Genomic DNA, 13,240 nt, shown 5'->3' with positions numbered 1-13,240 from the left:
CAAAATCTGGTCAAGGATGGCCGATTGACAGCAATCTGACTTTTTGGCCTTACTACTATATTTCCACAATTTATGTGCCATTTTCATTCGTATTTGACACGTACATCATACATATCAGTGTGTTTCATAATCAAATCAAAGATGACCGAATAACGGCTATTTTTATTTTTGGTCATATTACTACTACACAGAACACGTGTTTTGATGTAAATAAACAATCTGTTGTATACGCCACTTGGAACTCGAGTTTCAAGGACACGCTCGCGACAACCCCTCCGCTTTAATATGACGAGCACACAAAAAAACGGGGACTGTGTCATTTTCAATGACTTGTTTTTGTCGTTTGTTTGTGTTAAATTTACCTTCACATTTCGTGTTATCAGATCTACGATTTAATATCCTATCTCCACTATTGTATTTGACTAAGCTTATATAATGTTCAAATATTTTGTTCTGTGAGCAGAAGTTCATTATTACAAATCATCAAATCAATAACTCGCCTCGTATGATTATTATTGAATTATTATTTCTTTCTTAACGGTAGCATTAATAGTATTCCCACACACGACTCTGGGATGTAGGAAATCCTAGATCATCTCAAAGAGTCACACGGTGTAGCATCAGACTATAAGTAACGAAATATGAGACCAATGTGACATTGTTTATTTATAATATTCATTGAAATAGCTGCGGCCTATTTACGACTTAATTTTCCACACAGTCCAAACCTTTCAAATTATTAGGAAGACCATTTAGATCATACACAACTCGTAAATTACCGTTCCTAATAAAAACCCTTAACACAATAATCGATACTTTCCCATTCAGACAAATTAAATTGCATCTAACGCCATTTTAATCTTACTGAACTTGCCCTGAACCTCAAAAAGGGAGTAATTAATTAGGCGGAGTGATATACGTGTATGAATTGTTAGTAGGTTCATCACTTTGCTCAATTACTGTTGATGCTATTGTCATTCCATATTAAACATTACACCCGTAGACGCCAATGTTACGCATATACGCATATAATTTGAGAAATCGACATGTTGTTTATATGATGGCATATAATGAAAAGCAGAAAGCTGTGGCACAGTTTATAAACATATTTATAACAATTTGTAAATATCGATCATAAGCTTTCATCCAAATTCGAATATGATTGACTCGAGAGCTGCGCATGTCTTTAAGTGACATGACAACTGTGACATGGTAAATAAACAGCTAGTTCATCGGATGGTGTTTAACTAATCATTAATTAAAACTTGGGGGTCAGTGATGTCGCCATATCGATTCTGGATTGGTCAGTTTCACTTATACAAAAATATATTTATAAAATGTTTATAACAACCCCAGCTTTATGCCTTTAACTTGTATGTAGAACGTACTTCACATGTCAACATGTGACTATAGTTAATTATTATTAGTAGTATTACTGTATGGACGCTTTTGCATTCGCTGTTAATCTATTTTTAAGAAGATAGGGTAAATTGTTCCAGAATGAATTTTAGTGTATGGTCAGTAATTGAGAGTGAATAATAGACTTATTCAATAGTCTCATCAACAAAAATAAGATTTATTAAATGAATTCCAAATTGCAATCTGAGACTCGTATATTGTCACGATTTTTATATTTCTATTTCCTATATTTATGCAATTTTTGTATCCAATATCGTAAGCCTGCGCCAGCGTGTATGTTAATAATTTATGATGGGAAACAAGGAATAAGTGTTATATTCCTGCATAGGCGTGTATTATGATGAATATGACACTGTACATTGGTATCATAGATATAATTGTATGCCCCAAAAAGAAAATTCCCGGCATCATCATAAAATGAACATTTATCCCTTTATGATACATGTGACTGAAATGTGACATATTATCATGTGTCATCTAACGTCCAAAACAGTGATTATGGCTTAATATTACATGGATTAAAATTATGAATAAATGTTGAGAATACATTTAAAGCCATGTGTTCTTTATGTACAAATTGTACTTTTGATTAAGGTGCCCTTTTCTGAGGATATCTCTATATATCTGACTCACCTGATTATCGATCCTGTTTAGCAAACTGAGCATCTACTTTGTTTATGTAGTTCATGTTATTGATCTTTTTAAATTCATCTCCTCAACTCGTTCACCTGGCCGATGCAGACTTCCCCAGGCGAGCGTGACCATGGTCGACCATCGACTACGATCATGGGCGACTGCGTTTTGTTAATTGAGATTCGATAGCACCGAGGGACAAACCTCCGTTGGTGGCGCTAAACATTTCACAGTCAACAAATCTAGTGATCGGTTTAGTATGATATAAAGCATGTACAGTATCCAAATATTTGTTTACAGTGTGTTATGATCTTTGTTTTTGATTTTAAGTTTGAATAATATGAGGTTATTATTAAAAGTATGCACGAAGACAATACAACAGGACTGTCGCGGAGGTTGATACGACGGCGTGCTGTCTGAGTGACGTCCTCGTAATAACCTAACTACAATACATCTTTTCCTCCCAATGATACACCATGGGAATGCCGAAATCCAAAAGGTTTAGAACAGAATCAGCGAACTTCTTTGTGTAGAGTCCGGTCAAACCCTGATGGCAGCCAAGTTTGTTTGTATTATGAGAAGACGCCTACGCGCGTAATCATTCCATATTTGGAATTCAAATTTCTTAATATGGTAGGATGAAATACCCCGTAAAATACCGCTGATAAAAATAATAAAAACATTGCTGATTGGTTCCTAGGTTGGAATGATAATTATGGTTCCAAACACTTCGGGAAAGTGTTCTATGTTCTTCATGTAATTAGGTGTTCGTTTGCAAGAGATTTTTCCACACAAAAACGACGAAATTGGCCGAATTGCGTTAGCGGTTGGCTTAATATTACCACCAACCAATCGTTTGACCGTGAAGGTTTGGTATTTTTTTTCTTGATTTCTAAGAACCTGAAAAAACGCGTTTCTCAACTTGTTTCTTGTTTAATTTAATGCCTTACCCAAGATGGCGGCCCTCATATCGGCAACTAAATCCATTTATTTTATTATCATTTGTACGGCAGCTGATTGTTTATGTGGCGTTCCTCATTTCTGAATCTGTAATTCGGTCCGACCAGAGATGACTGTATTAGTGTGCGTATCTTAAATGCGATTAATACTGGCTAAATAAATAAGCTCTTCAACTTTATTACCATATTTGATCAGAATTGCCGACCATATGGTCAGAGACACCAGATGACAGTTGAATCTTCTTTGACGATGTGGTTAACCATTCAGAGGTCAATATTCCTAAAATGTATGGATTGACATGCAATATTATATTTTCACATATCCGACACGTATTTAATAAAACATTTTAATCAATTCAAAAATTTTAATTACTCCAGTAACACCTCCAATTGATAAAGTCAACTGTTAAAAATAAATACTTGATGAGAACATACAAGTATAAATACTGCATAGTGACGCTGCCTAGGCTGTAGTGTTCCACAATGTCCACAGGAACACCCGCCGATGAGAATGCGTGGGTTGCCATGGCAATGAACAACATGAGGGCATATATACTTAACTCGATTTATTTGGCATTACACAACTTTATATTGTCTGGTTTGTACTTTGAGCCTATAGACTAGCCTTGAATATTTATGGTATGTATTTAAGTGCGTGTCATTAGTGCTGGTATCCACGTGCCCATGGTTACAATAAACTTGTGTGCAATATATTGAGTCATTGAACTGTTATGAATTAAGAGAAAGAAAACTGCAGTCCTCTCTACAGTCTGACGTCTCCCTGATAGTCTCTCTTTAACATTACAGTCTTTTGAACATCGGTTTCATTTCAAGTACCCACCTCAGTCGATGACAAATATATTGAAAGAGTGAGTGATTTAATATACAGAAAAGCAAGTGTCATACATGTCCCTATATTTTGTTGGTCATTCCAGTTGAGGCATGAAACTAGTGCACGAATAACAAATAGTGTGATGACCTTATTTGATAACAGCGCAATTTACTTTGTTATCTTGCAATGTGACTGCCAGACTTTAGTAGTCACGGACTAAACCAAATTCAGTCGGGAGGGATTCCATAATATTTCATATATCCAAAAATCGTTTATATTATTTCCATACTATTTTACTTGTTTTGTAATGTATATTGATTATCATCATGATTTTGCAATAACCATTCAATCACAAGGGATTAATTTACATTCGATATTATGTTAGACATAATCAAAATGAAATGGTCCTTTATACACACCCATCACTTTTGCACTAAGTGCATTATTCGGTGTATTGTATTGTTTTAACTTCACCATAGACATAACTATGAGTTCTACAATACAAACCCCGAATGAGATTAGTTAATTTGTTTTAAACTTCATCAACAACTAAAGGTCCTACCATGTCTACATATATTCTGCAAGCAGTGTTTAGTTACTTTGGCTGAGAAGACCGACTCGAATTGGAAATGTCCTACATGCTCCGCCTCTTTTGATTTGAGAGAAGAGGAAATAGCTAGACTGAAAGGTAACTTTTTTTTATTTCAAGTCTCCTCAACGAGATGCGTCGAAGAACCCCGCGTCTATCTGGAACTGCACCTCTAAAATGTGAGGGGTGCGAGTCTGATCCAGCTTTAGCAACCTGCATTGAATGTCAACAATACCTGTGCACCAACTGTGTTAAAGTTCACAAAAACATTGCATTAACACGTGTTCATAGGGTTATATTTCTCACAGGGCTAAGCATACCATCTACTCCAATCCCACAGCCTTCTTCTACAAACAATTATAAGTTTTGTTCCATTCACCATGGTAGTGAAGTAAAGTTTTTCTGTAAGACCTGTGAAGTGCCAACCTGTTCAGACTGCACAATAGTGACACACCGTATACCAGACCATGTCCACATACCCTTGAAAGAAGCTGTAGATGCGTGTCGCAGTGACTTGGTAAAGATGGCCATGGCACTTGAAGAAAGGAGTGTTGTCCTTTCAAAGGGAATGGCTAAAACAGCCGAATTTTGTCACAAGCTGAATACAAATCTCACCAGAGAAAAGGACACAGTACGAGGTGCATCTAGGGAGATGAACCTGGCTGTGAGTAGGGAAGAGAAGTCTGTAATTGATGACATAGAACATGAACGTGCGGCAAGGATGAAACCTTTGAACCTTCAGGTGCATAATCTTGAATCAAAACACAAATCTCTGAAACAGGCTTTTACTAAGATACAGAAGTACTTGCATTCCAAGGACTATGTAGACCTGTTATCATCGAAACATTGTACAGAGCAACACATCATGAAACTTATTGATGACACCGAAACAAATGTGACTAAATATGACCTTGAAGTGCTGCCTCATGGTGAAAAAGTCTCGAACCTGTTCAGACATAAACAGCCAGTGTGCGTTTCCAACTGCACTATTGGAGGTAATGTTGAATACATGTTCAAAGGTCAAGCAGTCGCCATACCAATTTCCACCAAAGACTGTATGGGAAGACATGTAGTTGGTGAACATAAGGTTAAAGCAATTCACATTAAACCGGATGGCTCTCCACAGAAGCTAATGCAAGTGATTGATAATGGCGATGGTGCATACTCTGTGACTTTACACGGTGACGTGGAAGGCAATCATAAAATTATATTGATGATTGGAGATATAGCCAAACCAGGACCTCCATTCACAGTGCAAGTCATCAAAGGCTTAGTCAAAACCATAGGCCAGAAAGGAGACGGGAAACTACAATTCAATAATATTTGTGGCATTGCAATAAATACAGATGGTGACATTGTAGCTGCTGACAAAGACAACAACAGACTACAGATCATAGATATTAGCGGGAAATGTAAGGATATAATAGCACTAGAAGAGCAGTTTAGACCGATAGATGTGGCTATTTTAAATAACGACAATTATGTTGTAGTTGGTGATCAAACAAACAAAGTTGCTTTAATCAATACAATTAGAAATACCATTTCATATTTTGGTATGAGTTTTCTAGATCGCACAAGAAGTATTGCTGTATGCCCGATTACTAATTTGGTTTATGTTTTAAATGAACACTGGCCATGGAATGTTTTTGCAAAGGTGTTTACACAAGAAGGTGCGTTTGTGAAATCAATTAAATTGAAACGATCCACCCCTAATTGTATCAGGATTGACAGCGAAGGTAAATTGTTTGTGTGTGTCACCAATAATAACAATGTGGACGTATACGATAAAGATGGGCCCTTTTTATATAGAATTCCAGAAGTTAGAAAGTCAGGTAGAATGTTGTACAAACCAGCATATTTAGCTTTTGATGACAATGGATATCTTTATGTCAGTGGTGACAATAAATTACAAAAGTTTGATTGTCTAGGAAATTTCATCTGCCAAATTAACACACATGAAGATGGATTAAAACGTCCATCTGGTATTGCAATAATGAACAACTTAACAGTAGCAGTTGCTGATAGCCAAACAAATTGCATTAAACTATTTGTACAGTAAATTAGTTTTACTGAAAGTTGTTTTCCGAACTGTTGATTCAACATTAATTATTATTGTGATTTCATTACTAAAGCTGTGAAATCGCATAAAATACGAAATGGATTTTCAGATTTGTCTATCTGTATAAATTATTCGTTATCCAGTCCATTTATTCAGTCCACTGAAATTAATATGTAGTATTTGTTGCCCTATCACAACATATAAATAAAGGAAAATGTTCTATTTGTCATTAATTTATAGTAATATTAATTCAAATAATTTAATTTATTTTTTTGAAATAAACTATTGATTTTTCATAGAAAGTTCTTTCAAAATCTGGGACACATATTATCTAATATGTATGAAAAACATTTGTTAGGATTTAAGACAAATCGTTTAAGGTGATGCTGATTTATATTATTTCCATTTTTTATTTGTATTCCACTTGTACAGTTAATAAGAAAAATCTTATTCAACAGAAAAATGTAGTCGAATTTAGGTGACCTCTTAAAATAAAGTAAAGTGTTAATGTTAATGTGATTACAGCAATGGTAAGCCTGTTTAAGTTTGCTGACTAAACATCGCAGCTTTCGGTGTAGGCTATTTTTAGTATTTCAGTATTTGTTACCTAACCAAATCATTTTATCATTGTTCATGGTGATCACAATCAATTGGGAGATTTTCTGAATATTGCAAAACGTGGGAATGCAACTTTAACTAGTTGAAGCCAGAATGGGTAGCACATACTAGTTTTCATAGCAAGTCTGTTTATGCCATTTATTACACATTATGTGTTCAAAAGAGAACAAAAACAATAGAATCAGTGGATGAATGTTTTGCAAATCTGTAAAATCTTATATGCACAGAAGGATCTGTATTCCCCCAAAATACTGTACACTTCTTAAAATACTCATTACTTATGTAAATTTTATTCATTTTTGAGAGATCTGGATACAATTTGTATGTGTTACATATAAGAGAGGATATTACAAATTGTACATACTATAGATGAATGCATGTAGAAAAGTACAAAGAATAGATATTGATTAACATATATGAACACGAGTCTGATCCTTGGTTGCACCATCGCATATATGAACACGAGTCTGATCCTTGGTTGCACCATCGCATATATGAACACGAGTCTGATCCTTGGTTGCACCATCGCATATATGAACACGAGTCTGATCCTTGGTTGCACCATCGCATATATGAACACGAGTCTGATCCTTGGTTGCACCATCGCATACTTTTTAATTGTCAGTATCAGTGGTTGAGACGTCTGATTTGTTTGTGATGTATTTTCGATGTGTGTGTCATATTAAACATACTTTGCAACATTTCATACGTTTCTAGTACATGTAGAGGTTGTCAGGGTGTCTCATTTCATTTTTTTCAACAATGCCAAGGTCAAGCTAACCAGAGAAATTTCTACTTTGAAATGACAGAAATACATTTGAGCAGTATTTAATTCAGATAATGCGGACAGTCGAATTTGGAAGTTTTCTTATTATCTGTCACTGGTGATTGATGCTGGGGCAAAACAAGTCAAATTGTACAAGTGATATATGCTCTCACTGACGCATTCAATTATGTGACATTTATTGTTGATTGCTGTCGGAATGGGTGAATACTATGCCAGACTACTATGTGCTGAGTGGCTTGACATTTGACACAATATACGTATTTATCATGCTATTAGTTATGACTTTATAACTCACTTCCTAATAATCGTAACAATTGTGGGCTAAAGTGAGAGATAGGGGGGTTCCAGATAGTATGTCTTTGTTAATTATAATAATAAGCGTTCGCTCATACTAATGAACGCATTACTGAACAAACATTCTTTTCTAGTAATTACAAATGATGTACCTTGCATTTTGATATACATGTGTTTATGATTCAGCAAAGTCACAATGGATTCGTCCAGCATATACATCCACAATGGTTTCGCCCATCACCGCCTGGACTATGACAAGGTGTTTAGGCTATATACAGTTTTTCACAATTGAACATAATCATGGCTTCGGAAGAAAAGGTAGCGCAAGCTCTGGATGAGATTCGTGAGGATTTCCTGACCTGCTGTGTCTGTTATAAACATTATCAACAACCCAAAGTTTTACCATGTCTACATACATTCTGTGAGCAGTGTTTACTCCCTTTAGTCAAAAATACTGACCTGAATTTGAAATGTCCAACGTGTTACGCCCCTTGCGATTTGGGTGAAGAAGGAGTAGCTGGACTCAAAACAAACTTTTTTATTTCAAGTCTTCTTCAAGAGATTCAAGAGAGATCGAGGAGCCTAGCCATGACTCCACTCGCACAATGTGGTGGGTGTGAGTCTAACTCAGTGTCAGCTACTTGCATTGATTGTGAACAATACCTCTGCAACCGCTGTGTTAGAGTACACAAAAATATCACATTAACACGTTCTCATAGAGTTGTATTTCTCAATGTGAGGTTCTGCACCATTCACATTGGTAATGAACTAAAGTTTTTCTGTGAGACATGTGACGTGCTAACCTGCGAAGACTGTACAATTGTAACACACCGTATGCCAGAGCATGTCCACATACCCATAAAGGAAGCTGCCGATAAATACTGCAAGTATTTACGAAAGATGGCAAAGATGGTGGAAAAAACGGAAAATGAAGTGTCAAAGAGTCTAGCAGAAGCTATTGTGATTCGTGACAAGCTGAATGAAAATTTTCAAAAAGAGAAGGCAGCAGTGCGGACTGCATCTGAGGAGGTGAGGTTGGCTATAAATATGAAAGAAAACACAGTAATTGACGCTTTAGAACAAGAAAGTGCAGAAAGAATGAAATATTTAAACATACAGGCTACTGACCTTGACGGTAAGCATACAGCAATAGTTCAGACATGCAATGACATTCGGAAGTCTCTGGAGACGGAGTGTGGAGCAGAGATATTATATTCAAAAATGTCTTACATTAAAAAAATCGGAAAGCTGCTTACTGAGGACATTGATATAGATGTCGAGGAGAATTTGTTTCAGGTAACGCCTCAAATTGACAAAATGACGTCTCTGTTTGAAACTAAACAGTCTGTGTGCTTATCGCAGTGTGCAATTGAAGGTACTGAATTACTGCAATACCCGCTACTGAAAGGTCAATCAATCGTCTTGCCCATTTTCACCAGAGACTGTACGGGGAAACATTTAGTAAGTGAACATGAGGTTAAAGCAATTCACATTAAACCAGATGGAACACGCAAGCATATGCAAGTGACTGATCGTGGCGATGGTGTATATTCTGTAACATTTCATGGTGACATGGAAGGACGTAATCAAATTATAGTGATGATTGGGGCTACAGAAGTTCCGGGACCACCAGTCACACTTCAGGTCATCAATAGCCTGGTCAAAACCATAGGCCAGAAAGGAGATGGGGAATGACTTTAACATTTGTGGAATTACAGATGGTGATATTGCAATGCTGATAATGACAACAGACTAGAGATCATGGACACTAGTGAACAAATGTAAATGATAATAGCACTAGGAGAGAAGTTCAGATCAATAGTTGTTGGCGATATAACCGATTAAGGCGCTGCATACAAGAATGAAGTTGACAACGCAAAAAACATGCTTTATGTCCAGTAACTGTTTTTTTTTTATATTTTAAGTCAACGATGGTATGAATTCATTTTTTGCAAGGGTGTTTACACAAGAAGGTGAATTTGTGAAATCAGTGAAACTGACATGATCCGCTTCTAGTTGTATTCGCATTGACTGTGAAAGAAGATTATTCGTATGTGTTAAAGCGCGGTGGTCGTCTCGCAGCGCGTGTTCGAATTTCATGTAAATAAACAATGTATTTTACACGCGTTGTATACGTCGCCATGAGTCCCATATCGAACAGGACGCGGCACGACGACCACCGCCCTTTAACAATGGTAGAATATGGCAGTGTGTGATAATGGTGGCGTCCTTTCATATACAATTTGTAGTTACTTCAGAATCAGTTTATATCATAACAAACTGCCTCGTACTACATTATATCGTAGTCAAGACAGCCCAGTGAGCATTGTTTACCAAAATAGTGGTATTGATTTTATGAGCAAACATAAATTACAGCATGGCAATTAATAGTTTATAGAGACTACATGTGTACAACTCGATTGTTTGCAATCAAGAGGGGAAGAGGTAGACTAGTTCGGTCAATTTGGAGGTGCTAATCCTAAAATTGTATGTTATACCGGCGTTCAGCTTAACCAAATTTTCGCCAAATTATCGTAAACATTAACCAGTAAGGTATCAATTTCCACACAATGGATGGAAAATGGATGCATTTAATCTTGATTTTATTTTTAAGCCTCGTCGTATCGCTGTAAAACTCAACCTGTGGTCCGTAACTGTTACGCGGTGTGTCCGAAAATGAAATGCGCCGTGCCATAATAGTACCCCGTCTCAATCTCCTTCCCATAGGTCTTTGCGCTTTACGCAATAGTACCTCTGTCACAGGCAGCGTTCAATTTTGTGGTCAATCACCTCACGTCAATTTTCTGTAGTTGTTACATCTCAAAGCGTATTACAAGAAGTGACATCCGAACTATTTATTAAAGTCAGACTTAAGTAAAAACGTAAATATGAACCCTTTATCGCGGACTATGTTTTGCAAGGTAATGTTATAGCAGTGAAATGGCGCACGTGATACACTAAAACTGCGAAGAAAAAACGTTCTAATAACGTATATAGTTGGGAAAGAAACATTAAAGACATATTTCAGAGGGGTTTCCTAACATTTTCATTCATCTTGTATTCTGGTGAATATTTCAATATTATTTCTGGCTTGAACGGGTTCGATTTTCCGCGTCCAACAGCCATAGAACACAAAGGTTCTAGTAAGTTTATAAAGTTAGTCATTTATTGTACAAACTAATGCTTTGACATATAGGAAAGGATTGCACTTTTCTAACGCAAGTCATGTATATTTTAATCAAATTAACTGAACATTTTATTTAGAGTCATGGCGTGAAACGTTTTAATAAAGTGATTAAAGTAACCGAGTGACTTGCGCATAAACTTTTTAACCGACATTCGAATTCGATATTCGAATATGCAAATGAGTTCTATGCAAAGCTGCTTTGTGCAGTGATTATAAGTAAGGCGCATCGAACTGTGCGGAGTTCGACCCTGTCTATTTTATAGTTTAGCGAAATTTCTCATTTTTATACCACTTTTGGTCACGTGCATCATTGTTCTCGCCAACGATTTATTCTTGCAAACAGGGTGAATTTATATGCAAATTGTAAAAAGCAACGCATTCGCAAATATGCAAAGTGTAAACGGTCACACTTTTATTCATATGCAAAGTGTAAATGCTACACTTTGTATCAAAAGTGTAGCGTTTACAATTAACATATCAATAGAAGTGTAACCGTTTACAATTTGCATATCAATCAAAGCGTTACCGTTTACAATTTGCATTACAAATTAAACAAAGTATATGCATTTAATAACACAAATCACAAGGAGGGTGCAAATCGCACTAATTTAATTATACTTTCTATGGAAATAAAAGTACTACAACACTACAATTCAATATTGACACATTTGTTTCCGTCCTGGATCTTAATTTTAATTTGTTTAGAACAACAATCATTTGAACAACACATTTCTCTGAATTCTGCATGTGTTGCAGTCACTGGTTCAGGCGGTGGCTGTTCATATCTTTCAACCTTAGGCTTGTGTACGGAATCGGAAACTTCAATTACGATGGCTGAAGTACTTGCTTTCGGTAGTGGAGGTTGGAGAGCATCAGATACGATTTTCTGAAGAGAGTTACTTGTTCGTTTATATGTTCTCAACCCATCATCCGATTTGTGACCAGTGCATGCTTTGATTAGTTGCTCATCAAAGCTTTTTTAATACGACTAAGTCGCCGCAGTGAGAATGATTTGAGAAGTAAATATACCGACATTTATTTGCATCGCGTTTGAAATACGTTTTCACAATGTACAATATTTGTTTTCAATCGGCGAAATTCAAATACATTTGAACCCATCCCAAGATCCCACCCACCCCAGAATCACTTGAGACAAACTTACCTTACCCGAGTGTCAAGTGTGATACCCATCTATTCCAGCCAGATCACACATTCTTTTTGGATATTGTCGTAAAGTATTTACTCCAGTCTTCTGTTTAGAAAATTTGAGCCCTCCGCTGGACGTCAGTACCCCGTGCTTCTCGACTAGTTCATTTCTGGCTCGGCCCCATTCATCCCACACAGACACCTACCAGTTAGTACATCTACGCGTGTATTTTGGCACTCGCGAATTCTGAATGGCAGCTATCTGTTCATTGTCTACAGGTAAACCGAAACGTTGACGTTCTTGTTGTTTTGTTAACTTAAAATCTTCTTTTTCGTCGTATTGAAAGCAAAATCTCTCAATGTCATCGTTGTACTCCGCATCGGAGATGTCACTGTATTCGAGCATCACTGAGCGCTGCCTACATTCGAAATGACAAGACCATGCTTTGACACGTGGAAAATTCAAATGTATTCAAAATATTGACCAACGAGTGGAGTTTATTTGAAAAGACCATTCAGCAAATAAGGCTTATTGGTCATATCACTTAACATCCAATCGTATTCGATGAACGCAGATGACATTGACGCTGCAGTTCGGCGTCTTCTACACCGATCTGACGCATATCGCGCAAGGTGTGCTGGGAGTTTGTTCGAAATTTCGAACGTTTCGAAGTCAATCGTCGATTGCCACGTATTTTACGGATATATTAAATCGTT

At 36.6% G+C, this 13,240-nt stretch overlaps 2 protein-coding genes across 2 annotated transcripts; both read left to right on the top strand.

The window, feature by feature from the left end:
• Window positions 1–4,565: 4,565 nt before the first annotated feature.
• Window positions 4,566–6,491, top strand: LOC102805087 (E3 ubiquitin-protein ligase TRIM71-like). The gene has a single exon (XM_006818237.2). It carries the CDS (start codon window positions 4,566–4,568, stop codon window positions 6,489–6,491), a length of 1,926 nt encoding a protein of 641 aa, XP_006818300.2.
• A 1,999-nt stretch (window positions 6,492–8,490) lies between these two features.
• Window positions 8,491–9,885, top strand: LOC102804970 (tripartite motif-containing protein 3-like). Its single transcript, XM_006818236.2, has one exon. It carries the CDS (start codon window positions 8,491–8,493, stop codon window positions 9,883–9,885), a length of 1,395 nt encoding a protein of 464 aa, XP_006818299.2.
• The last annotated feature ends 3,355 nt before the right edge of the window (window positions 9,886–13,240 follow it).

The sequence above is a fragment of the Saccoglossus kowalevskii genome, chromosome 1, assembly GCF_978046115.1.
Source record: "Saccoglossus kowalevskii chromosome 1, keSacKowa6.1, whole genome shotgun sequence".
NCBI classification, from domain to species: Eukaryota; Metazoa; Hemichordata; class Enteropneusta; family Harrimaniidae; genus Saccoglossus; species Saccoglossus kowalevskii.
This window is presented reverse-complemented; position numbering and strand designations above follow the sequence as displayed.

Coding starts and splice junctions, on each gene's coding strand:
- LOC102804970 (XM_006818236.2), top strand. CDS start 8,491: ATGGCTTCGGAAGAAAAGGTAGCGCAAGCTCTGGATGAGATTCGTGAG.
- LOC102805087 (XM_006818237.2), top strand. CDS start 4,566: ATGCGTCGAAGAACCCCGCGTCTATCTGGAACTGCACCTCTAAAATGT.